The following is a 17,517-nucleotide window of genomic DNA, read 5'->3' as shown; positions in this document are numbered from 1 at the left end:
TCCAAAAAATGAAAAGATGGTTTAACATTAGAAAATGTATCAATGTAATTCACATATGAACAAATTAAAGAAAAATACCATATGCTCAACTCAATAGATGTAGGGAAAAAACACACGATAAAATTCAATACCCAACACTCCTTAACATAAGGAAGGAAGGGTACCTACCCAAAGCCTGTAGCAATGATTATAGTTATTGGTGAAATGTTAGAAGCATTCCATTCAGAACTGGGAACAAATGAGAATGTCTGCTATCAGTGCTTCTATTAAATATTGGACTGGAAGTTCTAGTCCTAGCTAGTAAAACAAGACAATAAAACAGGATAAAAATTATAAGGTTTGAAAAGGGGGAGAAAAAATTGCCGATATTTGCAGACAATAGGATTGAACTGTCCGTCATTCAAGACTATGGAATGTGGCACAGTGAATCATGCTCAGATACCCCATCCCTCCAAGCACCACTTTAGCCAAAGAGTAGTGACAGATGAATATCCAAAAGAGAGAGAGCAAAAGACATAGACAATCTCAAATATAAAAATAATATCTCCAAAACAGGAACAAGAAAAGAATTGCAAAATGGTGATGGGTTCCAGGTCTGAGAGAAGACAGTGGTTGTAAGAATTCAGTTTTGTGAGGTAAACGGGGTCCAAAAGTGCTCCAAGTCAGGTGTGGAAGACCCACCAGTGGTAGCCAGCGTTGGAGAGGGGCTCCCCAACTCAGGAAAGGAAGCTAACAACAAAAACCATACAAACAAAAACAGCTATTGACTTTTTACTGGGGCTACAGCTTTATTTAGGGAGACAGGATGGAAAGACAAGGCCTCACTCACAGGAGCTGAGACAACACACCTTTCTGGAGGAGAGAGGGCAAAGATGGGGGCTTGGGTGGGGAGACAGAGAGATGAAGACTGAAAGAGACTGAAAACAAACTTTTCATTGAAAATTAAAATGAAACTTATCTATTGTGTCAGAAGTCAAGATAAGAGTTATCTTTGGGGCAGTAGTGAGTAAGATGGGATACAGGGAATGGGTTTTAAGAATCTGGTAACATTTTATTTCTTGATCTGAATGATGGTTACACAGGTGAAATCATTCTGAAAATTCATTAACCTGTGTACCTTTCTGTATGTATGTTGTACTTCAGTAACTAATTTACTTTTCAAAAAGGTTGAAAACAAATATATAAAGTAATCAAATGTTTACACAGATAGTCGATAAAGCCAATAAGTGGATGATGAATTCATTCCAGGTGAAATAAAGTTTTAAAAATCTTTGACAAAGCTTTAAAATAAGTATGCTGAGAATATACAAGGATAAAAATAAAGACAGAGCATAAGAAATTATGAAATAAAAACGGGCATAAATGATAAGATATATAGTAAAAAGCTAATTAGAAAAAGGAAATGAAAAAGATAGTCATGGAAATAAAAATGGAATCAATGCTATAATGTCTAGTACAGAAGAAGTAAAAGAGGCTTTTTAATATGAAAGTGCAGTTAAAAAGTATAGACAATAGATGGAGAGGCTCCAACATTTAACTAGTAGCTGTTCTCTAAAGGAAGAGAATAGGAGAAGAAACAATATTTTGAAAAGGTAATTGCTAAGAATTTTCCATAACTGAAAAAAGATATGAGTTCTCTAATCACAAGTTATACTCAGGGTAATGAGCAAGATAAAAAGGAAATAAATCTATACAAATAGGCAGATGATAGTAAAACTGCAGAACATTAAGTATAAAAGATATTCTTAAAAATTCCCAGACAAATGCATTGGAAAATTTAAAAGCAATGAAAAATATAATTTCCTGAAACTTGACTCAAGAAGAAATAAAAATCCAAATAAACCTACTAGCACCAAAAAAAGAAAAAATCAAACTGGTAATCAAGAGTCTTCTCTGGCCCTAAAATACGCTAGAGCCAGATGGTTTTATTTGAGAACTCCACCAGACGTCTAAATTACAAGTAACCTTTATCTTATATAAAACTGTTTCATAGAACAGAAACTTATTTTATGTGGTTATAATCATCTTAGTATCAAGACCAGAGAAGGGCAATACAAGAAAAAAAATGATACATAAATTTCCTTTATGAAAAAATATACAAAATAATAAATATATACAAAAATAAAAATAAATGTTGGCAAATAAAATTCAACATCATATTAAAAAATACCCCACAGGAGTAGGAAAAAAACAATACCCCATGACCACAAGATTTGTCCCTGGTGATCTTCATCTAAACCCATACAGTTTAGAAGAAAATATGAAAGATTATTTTTATAAGAAGATTGATTAAACAAGACACCAGAAGCACAAATCACAATACGAAATAAAAATTAAGACAACAGTGTAATACTATTTTTTCTATGAGACTGACAATATGAAAAACATTTGATAATACAAAGTGTTGTTGGAGAGGGTGGGAAAACAGCCATGCTCACGTGCAAATCAACAGTTATAACTTCTTTGCAGGGCAGTTTTTCTCACATTTATCAAAAATGTGTAAGATATAAATCCTTTTAGATCTAGTATATAGTGTATAAACAGCCACTTCATAAAACAAGATATATGGTTACTTTACATACACACACGCACACGCACACACATGCACTCAGATAAATGATTGCGTTAGGAGAAAGCACATGTGAAGCTAAGTAGCACCTTTTCAACGCCAACCGTTGATGCAGGGAAGGGGTGAGCAGGGGGCCTGTGGTGTTGCAAGGAAAGTATGAATCATGGAGGCCTTCTTGGAAGACGTGAAGAGCAGAAATGAACAAAAAGGTAGTGTGAGCAACTACAGGCATAAAGAATGACACCCCCTAAAGCTGGGGAATGAGAATTAAATGTCTTGTGGACATGACACAAAGGCAGTCTGCTGTTGGGGGTAGAGGGAAGGGAGCTTTCCAAGGGTGATGCCACTGCTGGTCAGAGGAGGGGATTTTACTCTTCCGAGATGCCCTACGCCATAAGAGGGTTTAGATTTGCTATATTAAGCAAGGGAGAGTGGTGGGTGGGGTTTTCGCTGGGTAAGGCACCGTGCAAATGGCATCTGAGGGAAACTGTGCTAAAGGTCATTGGTTATCTGTGGTGAACAGGACTAGTTATCATAGTACTGCCAAGAGGGATGACAAGCCTGAACTTGAGCTGGGTCGGCAAGAACAGAAAGGACCTCTAACGATCTCAATGACAAACTTGTTGTTAGTTTGGAAATTTTAAATTTTAAAATTAAATATATCTTGGAACAATGGATATTTACAGAGGGAAAATGAATCATGTTTTGGAATTAATCACATTTTATTTTTTTATACTCTTCCTGGCTTGTGCAAGGTGAAAAGGAGTAACGCAGGTTTTAGAAAAATGAGTAAAACAACTAGAGGAAGTTCAATTTTTGTGACTTAAGAAAGTGCTGTCATTCCCATTATGATTGAAGGTTTTTTTCTCCCTCTTTTAAATACATCTCAGGAGAGGGCTTTTAGGGGACCTTCCAAAGGTTAGCGCTACATAAATAGATGGCTTGAAAAAATAGAATTATTGACCGAAAGAAGTCCCATCCAAGGCCCCAGCGCCGACTTACCTGTACTTCCAACACTGAGCCACAGAAGAAGCCCCCATGACCAGAAGCAGCCCTCCCAGGGGTCTGGGGCCATCGTTGAGCTGGAAGTCTCAGAGCTGGGGTGAAGCTGACCCCTAATGACAAAGAGATCTCATAACCCAGGCTCTCACAGTTTTGAACACTAAACACCCACTCGGGTCTCACTAATCATTAACTGGCCTCATGACCTGTAACAGGTCTCTCCCTGTTTGTCTAACTTCCCCAGTTTTTCTGTTTCTTCTTCTCAATGAAATGAAATATACTTTTTTCTTTTCTTGTTTTTTAAGCAGGGGACATTGAAACACATTGCCCTTCCTCTCTGAGCCAAACATCATCAGGAAACTATTTCCTGCACCTCTCCCACTTCCCATTATAAAATGTTAGTAAAAACCAAGGCAGAAGTCTTTCATCTCTAGGGGATCACAAACCCACATTGTCCCAGAGTCATCTGTGGACGTGTTTGCCTCCTAGGAGGACTCTGAGTGGCTTGAGGGCAAAGGCCTTCTCTTTTCATTTTTGAGGCCCCAGTGCCCAGCACAGAGCTGAACCAACAATGTATTAATATGTTTCGTGTACATTTAACGGAAATAACGAAAGAAGATGAAGTTGGCCTCTGAGAGTACTATCCTTTGATAGAATCTTGGGGCTAGAAGTCCAACCTCTAAGAAGAGTCGTTCAGTGTCTTGAATTCACTGGTAAGAAACAAAGAAATAGAGAATGAAAATGAACTATGGAGACCCTTCTGCTGGAAGTGGCAGAGCTGGCCTGGAACCAGGGTGTTTCCAGTCCGCGTGGCCACTTCACCCAAAGGAGTGGCAGAAACCACAGAGCGCTAGTTCTAGATGGGTCAGGGGAAGGGGGAGCCACCATACTTGTCCAGCTCTCCTTAATTGCAGCACATTGCTGTGAGGCAGAGAACCCACCAACAGGGCAGCATGGAACTTTCTGGACCATAGCTCTGTGAGGGGAGTACTATCTACATACAGCTTCAGGGTATAGAGGGGTTAAGTACCTTGCACAAGCTCATGCAGAGCTGGGATTTGAAGCAGGACAACCTAGCTCCCGAGGCCATGCTCTGAACCACTGTGCCAACAGGCGGCACCAACCACTGCACCAAGCCGTGCCAGGCCTGCCCAAGACAGGGATAAACTGATTTTGGAGGGGCCAGCCCTTGCTTCCCCTCCTGCACATGATGCCACTGATCAGGTGCTGTTGTCACCAGCAAGGGCACTACTGAAGGCTCTTCTGACGTCAGAGACCAAGCCAGGTGTAGAGGTCCACCAGGTCCTCAGAGAAAATAAGCCAGGATGGGACTAGATGTGCAAGAGATTTATCAGGGATAAGACCTGTGACGAATAAAAAGGGGAGCTGAAGACAGTAGGGAGACCCTTTAGACCCTGCTGCAGGGCTGACACCTGCGCAGGACAGGGAGAAGGAAAGAGGATTGCACAGGAAGCCCCAGAACACCATGCAGTTCCTGGAATGTCCTGGCCAACGCAGTGGGGAAGCCTCAAGCTGAAGTCTCTTGTGAAAATGAGCTGTGTTAGCAGCCTTGCCCTGCTCAGTCACTAGCTGGGGGCAGTCTCAGCACAAAGACGAGGCTAGATCCAGAAGGGCAGCAACCAGGACCATCAGTCAATTAGGTTCCTCACAGCAGGAGACTGAGGACTGCACTCTCCTGGCCACTCCATCACACCCAGAGCTGGCGTGTCAGGCCAGTCATTCCAGCTTTTCCAGCACAGTGTTCCCTGTGCAACATCAACACAGCTGACTTGTAGAGAGTGCCCTCCCTGTCACATTCATCGTCTGGTGCAGTGCTCTCCACATGGGGCTGGAGTGGTCCTGGGCCAGACCACCTGCCTCAGAATCACCCAGGGGACGGGGGGCAGACCACTGGGCCCAAGCCAGACACACTGAATGAGACTCCTTGGGGTTGGGCCCCAGACTCTGCAGTTCTAGCAGGCTCCGCAGATGACTGTATGCACGTCAGAGCCACTAGTCTTCTGTTAATTCTAACCACAGCCATCTCCGTTTCACCAGTGAGGAAACTAAAAGCTCACAGAGGCCAGAGACCTGGGGAGCCCTGCTTCAGGGAGCCAAGAAAGCGAGATCCTCCTGGAAAGTGAGGTGACGTGTTTTCGAAGGTGAGGATAGAGATCTTTCTGCAGGAGACACTGGTAGGGAACACCACCTTATAATCAGTGTATATGGTCCATCTCCCCCAGGGAGAATGTCAGCCTCGGGAGGGCAAAATTCTGGTCTCTTTTGTTCAGTGAGGTGTCCCCAGCGCCTAGCACAGTGCCTGCCACACAGCCAGTGCTCAATCTTTGCTAAGGAAAGGCATGGTACCTCTGGTATGGTGTGCTCATTTAGAGAGGGCAGTGGGAAGGGGTCTGATCCGAAGACCACACCGAGGCCCCCACGGTGCAGTGGAGTCAGATGGCTTTACTGGCCTAGGATCTAGGAACACAGGGGGGCAAGCAAGAGACCAAGGACACTGGGTTCAATATCCAGTGCTCATTGCTCAGGGCTCCCTGTTGCGTGCCTGCTGTCTAGAACTGTGCTTGGCACATAATAGGTGTTCGTTAAACACTTGTTTTGAAAGAAAGGGAGGAGAGGAAGAGAAGGGAGTGGAGGGGAAGAGAGGAAGCTACTGGCTACAACCCCTGGAATCCATAGAATCTCTTTCGGCCTTTCCTGTCTGCCTGTTCCCAGCTCAGATTCCCAGCTTCCTCACCTTCCTTCAGGATCCCGGGCTGACAGTTCCATAAATGAATAAGCCTTTATGTGTGTGTGCATGAGTGCACGCACACATGTATAGAAGCATGGCCTTCAGTTTAGGGGTGGGGTTGGGAGTGGGGGGAATATAAACTAACATACTAACTAATATAAAATCATCTTAGGAAATTGTAATTCTGAGCCTCACCAGTTTATTCTATCCCATCCTTTCTGAACTTTTTACATGCTTGCTGACCCACTACACAAACCCTCTGCACCTTGCTTTTCACACTAAACAAAATTCTTTCCACCTGCCTCATTTGTTTTTTAAGGGTGCATAGAAACCCAGTAGAACTTCTCATGAAATTTTAGTGCACAGCCCAAGATGGCTCAAGCCCCTATCCTACTCGATTTTCAGGAAGTCTGAACTTTTGCCAGGTTCCTTTCCAATTTGAGGTGAAGACCATGATTTTGGAGCCTCCACTCCTGGTGTTCCATATGTACTGCATGTGTATACACGTGCGTGCACAGGTGTGCACGCACATACACACCCATTCTCAGAACAAACCATAATACATGAGCATAAGGCCATCTAAACTCTTGTAAAGAGAATACTTCATGCCCTTTGTGCCCCAAACCACATAACTTTGCTTTCATTTTAAAGCTGTCTATATTCTGTCTCTGTTTTCCTTGGAAGAACAGGTAGACCCTTGCTTTACACTTGTCAGGAAAATGTATCACAGGTGTCTCCAGGCCTCCAAATTTTGAGAAAGACTGAAAATTGCAGCTTTTAAATGACAGTTTGATGCCAAATTCTATGGTTTAGTTTTTGCTCCCTGAGATCTCCTAACTTCAAAGTAAAATGACTTGTGAACCTTGAGAGCTTGTTGCCGGGTGTGCAGTACTGTAGGGCGATTCCCCGGGAAGCTCGAAGGAAGAGGACACCCCGGGGGTTGTGCCTTCTAAGTGGTGGAAGAAACTGGCTGGAAGTGACCCATCTGCCCATTCCACGGGTTCAGCTGGGCTTGGCTCTGCCCACTCCTACCCCTGCCCCCAACGTGCATCTCAAACCCACCACCATCTTTCCTTTCCATGTCACCTCATAGTTGTGGGAAGGTGGAGAGAGGCCACAGGCTGCTGCCAGCACCATCTCACTCCTGGGTTTCATTTTGGCTTTGTCTAAGGAAACATTTTCTAATTATAGCCAACAATTAGAGTGTGGTAGGATTGGAGACAAGCAGACCTGGGTTTAAACTCCAGCTCCATCTCATCCCAGCCATGTGACTTCAGCGGGACGGCAGCTTCTCTGAGCCCCAGTTCTTCACCTGTTAACAAGCTCTAGTAAACTGCCTGACGCACAGCAACTCCTTCTTCCTCCTCTTGTCTTTCCTTCCCCAAAGGAGAGAGTCTCACCAACGCCCTAGGTGTCAATATCCCCAAACCGAAACCCCAGGGATGAGAAAATGATGGCAAGACTGATGGCCCTCTCTGCCATGCCTAGATGACCCCTGGGTCCTTAACCAGACCCCATTCCTTGAGGAGCTGATCCACTGGGATGGTTGACTGTGATTGAAATCATCAGAGTCTCTATTCCCTCCCTCACCACCCCCAGGAGCTCTGGCTGTTTTAAAAAGATGCACATTTACTTGCCCTGGAGAGGTGGAGACAGAAGAGGAAATGGAGAATGTGTGGTTGAAGAAGCTTGGAGAAGGGCAGATGAGGCCAATGCAGATCTTAAAAACGTATATATTGCCAAGACTTCTAGTAACATCTAGCAATCTCAGGTACCAAAGAAAGCAAATGAAGTACAATCATTTAGCAGGTCAAAAAATACCATTAATCCCTGTAATGTTACTCATGAACTATTCTGTTTTTCAGAACACAGATGTTAACTTGATTAGCATAACAAGTTCATACTGTCATTCAGGTCATCTTTTAAATTTACTCTAACACTATGCATATAATTAAGTCTGTTGTCTCTTTCCTCTGTTCATTCTGGTCCTCCCTCCTCTCTCTCACTCTCTCTCTCTCTCTCTCTCTCTCTCTCTGTCTCTCTCTGTCTCTCTCTCTCTCTCACACACACACACCCCAGCACTCACAGTCAGGAGAGAAGGCAGAGCCCAGGAGCCCAGGTGCGGGTAGGTGGAGACAGAGGTGAGGATGGGTGTGACAGTTGTTCTCTTTCGATGGCTTCTATTTTCTCAGAGAAATAGGAAGCAAAGCTGCCAATTGAGAGTCAAGCTTGGAGAGGAGGTTTTGAGGTTTGAGAAAAAGGAGTCTGAAAGTCTGATCTCTTTCTGAATTGTGACTGCTGTGAAGAGTGAGAATTTGCATAGCAAATAGAACAGGATCTTAAAAAGACGCTATCTCTTGTCTCCAATTGCAGCTGAAGTCCTACTAGCAAACAAAAAATGCTACGTCTCCACCCTCCTACCCCGCCGGGACCCCGTTCACCGCCATGCACACACCTCCACCACTACATTCTAAAGAGACTGGAAGGCCTTGGAAAGACAAATCCCAGTGGGACTTACTAGGAGGCAGCAGAACTGCTCTAGGAGACCTCCCTTCCCCACCTCCCCTAGCCGAAAATCAGCCGTTTGAAGGAAAAATCACAAGAATCCTAAGTTCTATGGGGGGTTTCCCATCCCTTCCTGAGAGGGAAGGAAAGGTGGTGCTCTACCTCACCCTCACAACAAAGCCAAATGAGGGGGGCTACCTGCTGAGAGTGAGGGTGACCACATGAAGGTGACAGTGGCATCTGCTACCAAGTCGGCTGTCTGCTAGGCAGCCTGATCCGTCCTCCTGATCTGTCCTATTTGAGATGGATGGGGGAAATGTAGACAGCAGCAGGTGGGGCAGCCTGCACTCTCAGTGGTGGATGTGACCGGGAAGGATGAGCTTCCCTTGGGTTGAGTAGAGCCCTCAGAAGACAACTGGCTTGACCCTTTCCCATCAGGGCTCCACTGGTGAGGGTGGTCTAGGGCAACACTGGAGAGGGACAGGGAACCCCAAGAGAGGGAGGCAAGGAATGAAAGGGGCATCTATGTCTCCATTTCTCCTCTAAGTCCTCTGGGCCCGGGACTGACTATGGTGGGGAGAAAGGAGGACATGACATTAAAGTGTTAGAATTGATCAAACTGGACTGGGATTCCTACTTCTGGGTATATGTCCAAAGGAAATGAAAACAGGGTAACAAAGAGATATCTGTGTCCCATGTTTATCGCAGCATTATTCATGATAGCCAAGATATGGACACAACTCAAGGGGCTGTCAACTGATGAATGGATAAAGAAGATGTAGTACATATATACAATGGAATATTATTCAGCTATGAGAAATCCTGCCATTCGTGACAACATCAGTGGACCTTAGGGCATTATGCTAAGTGAAATAAGCCACAGAGAAAGACAGATATTACACGACATCACTTATATGTGGAAGCTAAAAAAAAAAAAGTCAAACTCATAGAAACAGAGTAGAAAATTGGTTGCCAGGGGCTGGTTGGAGGAAGCAGTGGTAGTGAGGGAAATAGGGAGAGGTTGGTAAAAGGGTACAAACTTTCAGCTATAAGCTGAATAAGGTCTGAGGATCTGATGTAAACCATGGTGACTATAGTTAATAACACTATATTGTGTAATTGAAATTTGCTAAGAGAGTAGAACTTAAATGCTCTCACCAAAATAAGATAAACATGTGAGGTGACGGATATGTTAATTAACTAGATGAAGGGAAACCTTTCACAATGTATATTAAATCACCACAAATGTACACTTTAAATATCTTACAATTTTACATGTCATTTATACCTCAGTAAAGCTGAAATTTTAAAAAACTAGACTGGGATGGACTGGATTGGGTTTTTAATACCCACCAACACACCCCCATCCCAAGACCAAAAAGTTGATGCTAGGGGCAGGAAAAGCAGCTTCAATGCAGTATGTATGAAGGCAGTAGCTAGAGAAAAAGAAAATCATTCCATGTTTGCTTCTCACTAAATTCAGACCATTCACCAAACCAGTTACAGAGGTAAAACACATCACAGAATCCGCTTGTTAAAATACTTTTCTTCTCTTTTCTATATTGTAACGTTTAAGCATCTCAGTTCTGCTGTTTGGGCAGTGCTAACTGAATTCGAGTTCTCCACCTTAAAACTTCAGGGTCTCCTGATTATTGGTAAAAGAAACCCCAGAAAGACCAGGAAAAGATGTTTCCTCTTCTCCTACAGCTGCAGAAAAGCACACACTATTCTGCACTATAATGTCAGTTTTTATCAAAAACTGGGAAATTACAGTCACGAGAGGCTCCATCTTAATCTTCTGTTCAAGAATCTTGTGTAAAAATGTATGTACTGACTGCTTTCTATTATTCTGAAACTGTCCTCAAAATATTTCTACAAAGAAGTCTTCTTTTACACCTGAATTTAAGACACCTGAATCTAAGAGGTTATTACCATGTTCTGTAAATTGTAAATCCCCACCCCTAAAGTCTGCAATTCTGATTGTCCTGCTGAAGAATCTGCTGTCCTAGTTGTAATATTTAAAACACGTCTGTTTTCTGAAATATATAAATACACATCAGAGCTTTTTTTTTTTTAACATCTTTATGCCTTTGCTGGAGTCCTGCTTCAAATACAGAGTTGAGAGCTTTGTCTCATTTAAGTCAGCACACAGGCCTGGTTAAAGCATCAAACCCTCTATCTCTCTCAGGCCGGCACAGGTCACTCCTGACAATCATGAAGCAGAGGGCATCCGAAACAGATGAGACACTGCGTGGTGAAAGCATTCACATCAACACAAATTGATGAACTTCCAAAGTAAATACTGAATCTCTCTAATGGGCCAGACGGGGAGGCCACAAAAAGAATAAGACACAAGCCCTCACAAGTAGCCTGAGATCGTCCCCAGAAGACACACAATCACCACACAACAGGATCAGTGTGGTGAGAGGGCTAGAGACAGAAGGCTGTGGGTGTAGTGAGAAGCCTGAACGGTCAGAGCAGGTTTCATCTAGGAGATGCTACCTGAGCTGGGGCTCAAAAGGGAAAGAGGAGAAGGAAGAGCACCGAGGAATGAAGAAAGGGGGTGAGTATTCATTGTACATGATTAGAAGTGCAGCATGATCAATTTGCTCTTTGTAAAGATCACTCTGGAGGGCGATGAGGAAGGCAGTACTGGAATTAGAGGCACCAGATAGGAGGCTAATAAACAACATTCATTTAATATACACTGATTAAGTATCTCCTGTGTGCCCAGGCACCAGGCTAGGTTCTGTCTAGAGGAGAATAAAGGCAAGCAAATAGGCAACAACAAACTGGCACCATGTTAACTGCCATGCCCAGGAAATGAGAGGGCGCAGCTAGGAGCAGCCTCTCCTCAGACTTGAGTAGCTTGGATTGCAGAAATCCAGCTGAAACATACTTGGTGCAAAAAGGTAAAAGAATAACAGATTCGAAGGATATTTAGGAGGCAGAACCAACCAGCAGATGCTATTGGGACCCCACATATACCCCTCACTGTTCCCATGCGCCATACAGCTTGCCACTGCAAACATCTCTGAGACTTTACCTGAGGACACTCGTGTTTGGCTAGCGCAAGAGGCAGGCCAGGAAGCACCAGGGAGTTAGCACACCTGGGAGTGGTCCTCCACCAACATCAGATAGAAGTCGGTGGGACAACTCTGAGTGCCTTACGCAGAGGATCCAGATGGACCGAGTCCCAACTGCCCACATTGGTAACATGCTCATTAACGCACCTTGTCCTGGCTCCCCTCCCTTCCCTGTCTCACTTCCCCATTCTCCTAACAGTGCTTCCTGGAATCACCCCCCAAATAAACTACTTGCACTCAAATCCTTGTCTCAGAGCCCACTTTGGGGAACCCACCCTAAAACAAACAGAAAAAAACTTAGCGAAAGATCAGATGGTAAAAATGAAGACTCAATATGAGGCTACAAGATTTCTAATTTGGGAGACGCTGATGCCATCAACTGAGATAAAGACTCTTCAGGATAGGAAGAGGGGTAGATTTGGGGTGGGGGGCGAGGACAGAATAAGTTTGGAAAGACTGACCTTCAGGTACCCAAGGGACTGTTATCTCAAAATTCCCTGAGTACAAGGTTAAGACTCTTGACTTTGAAAAAAGTGAAACTGAGCAGAAAAGGGACTACACAAGAGGAGAAACCACCAGAAATGAATGTCACTTCTCCCTAAAGGGGAGTTACGTATCTTCCTTTGACCTAAGAGAATACAAAGCCCTAGCTACCTCTTCCAGCCGGTTTCTGTATTCTAGCTTCTCATAGTTGAAGGGACTCACTCCTTTAAAACCATACATCGCTCCCCACCAACAGCCAGCAATGGCAGCTGTAGAATCACTGTCTCCACCGTGGAAAAAGGCTCGGTGGGCAAGCTCCTCCCAGGAGTCTCCTGCAGCCAGGATGGCATCGTAGGCAATCATGGGGGCATCATGTCCACTGCTGCCGCCCCAGCCAGAGTAGCTCACGGAGGTGTAGAACTGATCCCTCTCCTTCACATCAAAAGGCTTGGGGAAGGTAGGGGCTGATCTGCCATCCCAAATCCCTCTGAGTTTTAGGTACTTTTTCCATTGGTCTTGGAAGTAAGACCTGTAGGAAGGAAAAAAAGCTACAGTCAATTGAAAAAATAAAGTCAAAAGCCATTAGGAAAGGTACCAGATAGATGTGTGAGCAGGGAAAGCTCCAAGATGACTTCAACTTCTGGTACTAAAATCATATGATATAAAAAAATCAAAATGAGCTCTAAGTGACATTCATTCAATAAATTTTTGCTAAGGAATGATGTCAATAAGGCATTGATACCTGTTGCTACATAAAGAAGATATACAGCAAGTTAAAGGTGAGAAATAAAGGTTTGTTTTTCCTGAGTTGAGAATCATGGCAAGTGTCAACTTTCAAGGGTGAACTTTATGTATTTAGCCTGTCATTATATATTTTATTTTATTATTTACTTTATATTATTTTCTTAACAAAAATTGTACATATTCCAGGTTGTATGACATGATGATTTGATATACATATACATAATGAAACGATCACTACCATCAACCTAATTAACACATCATCTCCTTATACGGTTACTATTTTTTTTTAAGAGAGAACTTTGGAACATCATGACCACGGGTGATTTCATTAGAAAGCCTCAGTACGTGGGCCTCTCACTGTTGTGGTCTCTCCCATTGCGGAGCACAGGCTCCGGACGCACAGGCTCAGCGCCCATGGCTCACGGGCCCAGCCACTCCGCGGCATGTGGGATCTTCCCGGACCGGGGCATGAACCCGTGTCCCCTGCATCAGCAGGCACACTCTCAACCACTGCACCACCAGGGAAGCCTTGGACCTTTTTATTCTAAGAAAGGGAACGTGAAATGAATTCAAGAAAAGGGGAAGATGTGGCCTTACCACTTATTAATTAGCTGGTGGAAAAACCTATCTCTAGATAATTTTAGCCAAGGATTTCACAGTATTGTGTGTCAAGACAACACTGAAAATACAAGTTCCAGGAAATAAGCAGGGAAGTTCATCTCAGTAAAGAATAGCCATAGGGACTTCCCTGGTGGTCCAGTGGTTAAGACTCTGTGCTTCCACTGCAGGGGGCATGGGTTCGATCCCTGGTCAGGGAACTGAGATTCTGCATGCCATATGGTGTGGCCAGAAAAAAAAAAAAGAACAGCCACAAAAACTATAGAGAACAGGATCCCTACGCATGAGAGAAGCAGTGTAGCTGCCTTACTCCCTGAGGTCTTCACTTGGCGACCTGGTGGCCACCACCACTGGGACTGTACTTGAAATGCTTAGCAGGTGGGTGGGGAGGGAGCTGGGTGCAGTGGACGACAGAACTGGATGGTGAGAACCAGGATGGTTGCTATGATCTATGAGTTTTAGGCATACACATGCACGCATGTGCACACACAGGTTCAACCATCTTCTAGCAGGAGCGTGCACCTACAAACTTACCAGTGTTGAAGATTCTGCTCCACGAAGTAGCCTGATTGGACAATGTACTTTTTAGCTTCCGGTAGCACCTCCATCAGTCCTTTTCCCCACTGCTGGGGAGGCTTGCCGTTCACAGCATAGGCTGTAAAAAGAGCAGACACGAGGGCTCCCAGGAAGCCTGTGGGATGGTGGTGGGTCATCCGGCCACTCTCGACGCTCACCTGGATCAGGGTGTCCAGCTGGCTGTGGTGAGGGAACCGGAGACCGATGCACATGGCCCGCACGGCAGCCCCGCAGCCACCCTCATGGCTGTTAAAGGGAATCCTCCAGCCATCGGCTTTGTCTGGCTCCAGCAGCATGGCGTTCTGCATTGAGGCGCCCCCTGGGGAGAGTCCGGTAGGGCATGGGGTCAGTGTACCCCAAAGCGAAGCCCCCGCAGGATGAGAGAACGAAGCCCCATCTCCAGCTTTCCTTGATGGAAAGGGAAAGCGAAAAAGTATGATGATGAATGTCCCCAAACTCCAAACCCCAAATCCCAGAGCAACATTGTGCCTTACTTACATGAGAGTACTAATACTAGACACCCCTAGGTTTAGGGAGCGGGGAGCTTTTCATCAGGAGGTGTTATTGGCTGAATTGTATTCCCCAAAATTCATATGTTGAAGCCCTAACCCCTAGTACTTCGGAATGTGACTGTATTTGGAGATAGGGCAGAGGTGATGAAGTTAAAGTGAGAATGTTAGGGTGGGCCCTAATTCAGTCTGATCAGTGTCCTAATAAGCAGAGGAAATTTGGAGACACAAAGAGACACCAGGAATGTGTGCTGTGAGAGGGCACAGCTAGAAGGAAACTGTCTGCAAGCCAAAGAGAAAGGTCTCCTTCAGAAGAAATGAAACCGACACCTTGATCTCAGGCTTCTGGCTTCCAAAACAGTGAGAAAATAAATGTCCGTTGTTTAAGCCAGCTGGTCTGAGGTTATTTTGTTACAGCAGGTCAAGCTAACTAATACAGGAGGAGCTGGGGGAAAGGCGATTCACATCAGCTGGTGGCCCAAGTGGCTGTAAAAAGTTCCCAAAGTGAGCAGGAACCACTTGTGAGCAACCTGGAACCAGAAAAGGGGTCTCTACATGACCTTTTCCAGTCTTCTTTAAAAAGAAAAAAAAAATTCTTTATTAAAGAAAACTCAGAAGCTATAAACAAGTAAAACGAAAATAAGAAACTATAAATACCCCTATCACCCACATACAATGATTAACATCTTTGTGTATATTCTTCCAGACCTCTCCCAACAGAGATATACATATATACTTTTTTTTTACATATATACTTTTAATGAAAATGGGTTCAGAAATGAAATTGAGTTATTTATAGTGAGACGGATGGACCCAGAGTCTGTCATACAAAATGAAGTCAGAAAGAGAAAAACAAATACCGTATACTAACACATATATATGGAATCTAAAAAAAAAAAAAAGGTTATGAAGAACCTACAGGCAGGATGGGAATAAAGACGCAGACTTACTAGAGAATGGACTTGAGGACATGGGGAGGGGGAAGGGTAAGCTGGGACAAAGTGAGAGAGTGGCATGGACATATATACACTACCAAATGTAAAATAGATAGCTAGTGGGAAGCAGCCACATAGCACAGGGAGATCAGCTCTGTGCTTTGTGACCACCTAGAGGGGTGGGATAGGGAGGGTGGGAGGGAGGGAGACGCAAGAGGGAAGAGATATGAGGATATATGTATATGTATAGCTGATTCACTTTGTTATAAAGCAGCAACTAACACACCATTGTAAAGCAATTATACTCCAATAAAGATGTTTAAAAAAAAAAGAAAGAAAATGGGTTCATAAGATAGTGTTTTGTAACCTAATTTTTTTTACTTAATATACAATATCTTTCCATATTGGTAAACAGTTATCTGCATAATTTAAATGGCTGCAGATGTGTCACCATAATTAAATAAATTACAGAACATTCAGGTTGTTTCTATTTCTGAAACAACTATAAAAACTAATGTCTCCTTGATATTTAAATCTCATTCAACATTTTTAATGATATCCTTGGGCCTGTTTATTCTCCACTTGCCCAGGACCTCCACTGGCTGCTCTCACCTGGTGCCCGGCCATTCATGTCTCCCATGCAGTCTTGGTAATGCTTAGCAAGGATGGAATACAGGTGAGCCAAGTCCGAGACTTTGCCGGCTTCCAGGAGAGCATCTGCCGTGGCCAGATGCATCACCGTGTCATCACTGACTCTCCACCTCTCCACATCTATGGCATCCAAACCGCCAAGCTGGGCCAGCTGCCTGTGAATCTTTTCCCCATTCCGGAGGAACTCCCACTTCCCGTTGAAGTACCCCAAGGCATCTCCAGCTGCACTCAGCACCATGGCTGCCACATACTTCTTGATCAGTTCCCCGCTCATGGTGAGGCTGTCTCTGGGGGAATATAAAGACACACAGAGGATGGGGAGAAAAAAAAAAAAAATCTGAAAAAATAATAGCCCTATCTACATTTTACTGAGCACTCACACCTTGCAGGCACAGTATTAAGGACATCTCATTTAATCCTCACAACTGCTCTATGGGGAGTGGAATAGGCCCATTTTACAGATGAGTAAATCAGCCACGCAGTATCAGAAATGTTATGTGACTTAGGTCACAGAGCTAATTAATGGCAGGGCTGGCATTCCAACTTAGATCCATCTGACTCCAAAGCCCACAATTTAACTACGATTCCATCTTTGCCTCTCCGTGGGTGGCAAGTCCATTAAATTCTGCAAGTCAAACCAAGCTTGTCATTTTCTCTTTTTGGTTTGAATTTGGCCTTGGAATGCATTCCTCCTTTACTTAAATATTAACACTTTCCATTGGTATCACAATGCACTGTTTGCAAAGCACCTGCACATCCTGCCTCATAAGTAGGCCCGGATTACAGTACGCACTTCACAGATATTGCAGCACTATTTACAACAGCCAGGTCATGGAAGCAACCTAAATGCCCATCGACAGACAAATGGATAAAGAAGATGTGGTACATATATACACAATGGAATATTACTCAGCCATAAAAGTGAAAGAAATTGGGTCATTTGTTGAGAGGTGGATGGATCTAGAGACTGTCATACAGAGTGAAGTAAGTCAGAAAGAGAAAAACAAATATCGTATATTAACGCATATATGTGGAACCTAGAAAAATGGTACAGATGAACCAGTTTGCAGGGCAGAAATAGAGATACAGA

The 17,517-nt window shown here is 43.9% G+C and overlaps 2 protein-coding genes across 3 annotated transcripts in view; both read right to left on the bottom strand.

Moving 5' to 3' along the window:
* Positions 1-3,725, bottom strand: part of PLA1A (phospholipase A1 member A) — a 32,418-nt gene extending 28,693 nt beyond the window's left edge. For both annotated transcript variants that reach the window (XM_082840138.1, XM_082840137.1), the window contains exon 1: positions 3,572-3,725. In XM_082840138.1, the coding sequence (XP_082696264.1) occupies positions 3,572-3,609 (38 nt within the window). In that variant the 5' untranslated portion in view covers positions 3,610-3,725. The remainder of the gene's footprint in view (positions 1-3,571) is intronic.
* An 8,619-nt stretch (positions 3,726-12,344) lies between these two features.
* ADPRH (ADP-ribosylarginine hydrolase) lies at positions 12,345-16,843 on the bottom strand. The gene is made up of 3 exons (XM_082840571.1): positions 16,389-16,843; positions 14,291-14,651; positions 12,345-12,923 (listed from the first exon to the last, which is right to left on the bottom strand). The coding sequence occupies exons 1-3, from the start codon at positions 16,699-16,701 to the stop codon at positions 12,521-12,523; spliced, it is 1,077 nt and encodes a 358-aa protein (XP_082696697.1). The 5' UTR covers positions 16,702-16,843; the 3' UTR covers positions 12,345-12,520.
* Between the last annotated feature and the right edge of the window lie 674 nt (positions 16,844-17,517).

This window comes from Leucopleurus acutus (genome assembly GCF_964270905.1).
Source record: "Leucopleurus acutus genome assembly, chromosome: 5".
Taxonomy (NCBI): domain Eukaryota; kingdom Metazoa; phylum Chordata; class Mammalia; order Artiodactyla; family Delphinidae; genus Leucopleurus; species Leucopleurus acutus.
The sequence above is the reverse complement of the archived record's forward strand: the minus strand, read 5'-3'. Positions and strand labels throughout refer to the sequence as shown.

Excerpts from the sequence above, each read along its gene's own strand:
- ADPRH (XM_082840571.1), bottom strand. The coding sequence starts at position 16,701 with ATGAGCGGGGAACTGATCAAGAAGTATGTGGCAGCCATGGTGCTGAGT. Across the intron at positions 14,652-16,388 it reads CATGAATGGCCGGGCACCAG|GGGGCGCCTCAATGCAGAAC; the intron begins GTGAGAGCAGCC and ends GACTCTCCCCAG. Across the intron at positions 12,924-14,290 it reads GAGCAGAATCTTCAACACTG|GTCTTACTTCCAAGACCAAT; the intron begins GTAAGTTTGTAG and ends TCCTTCCTACAG.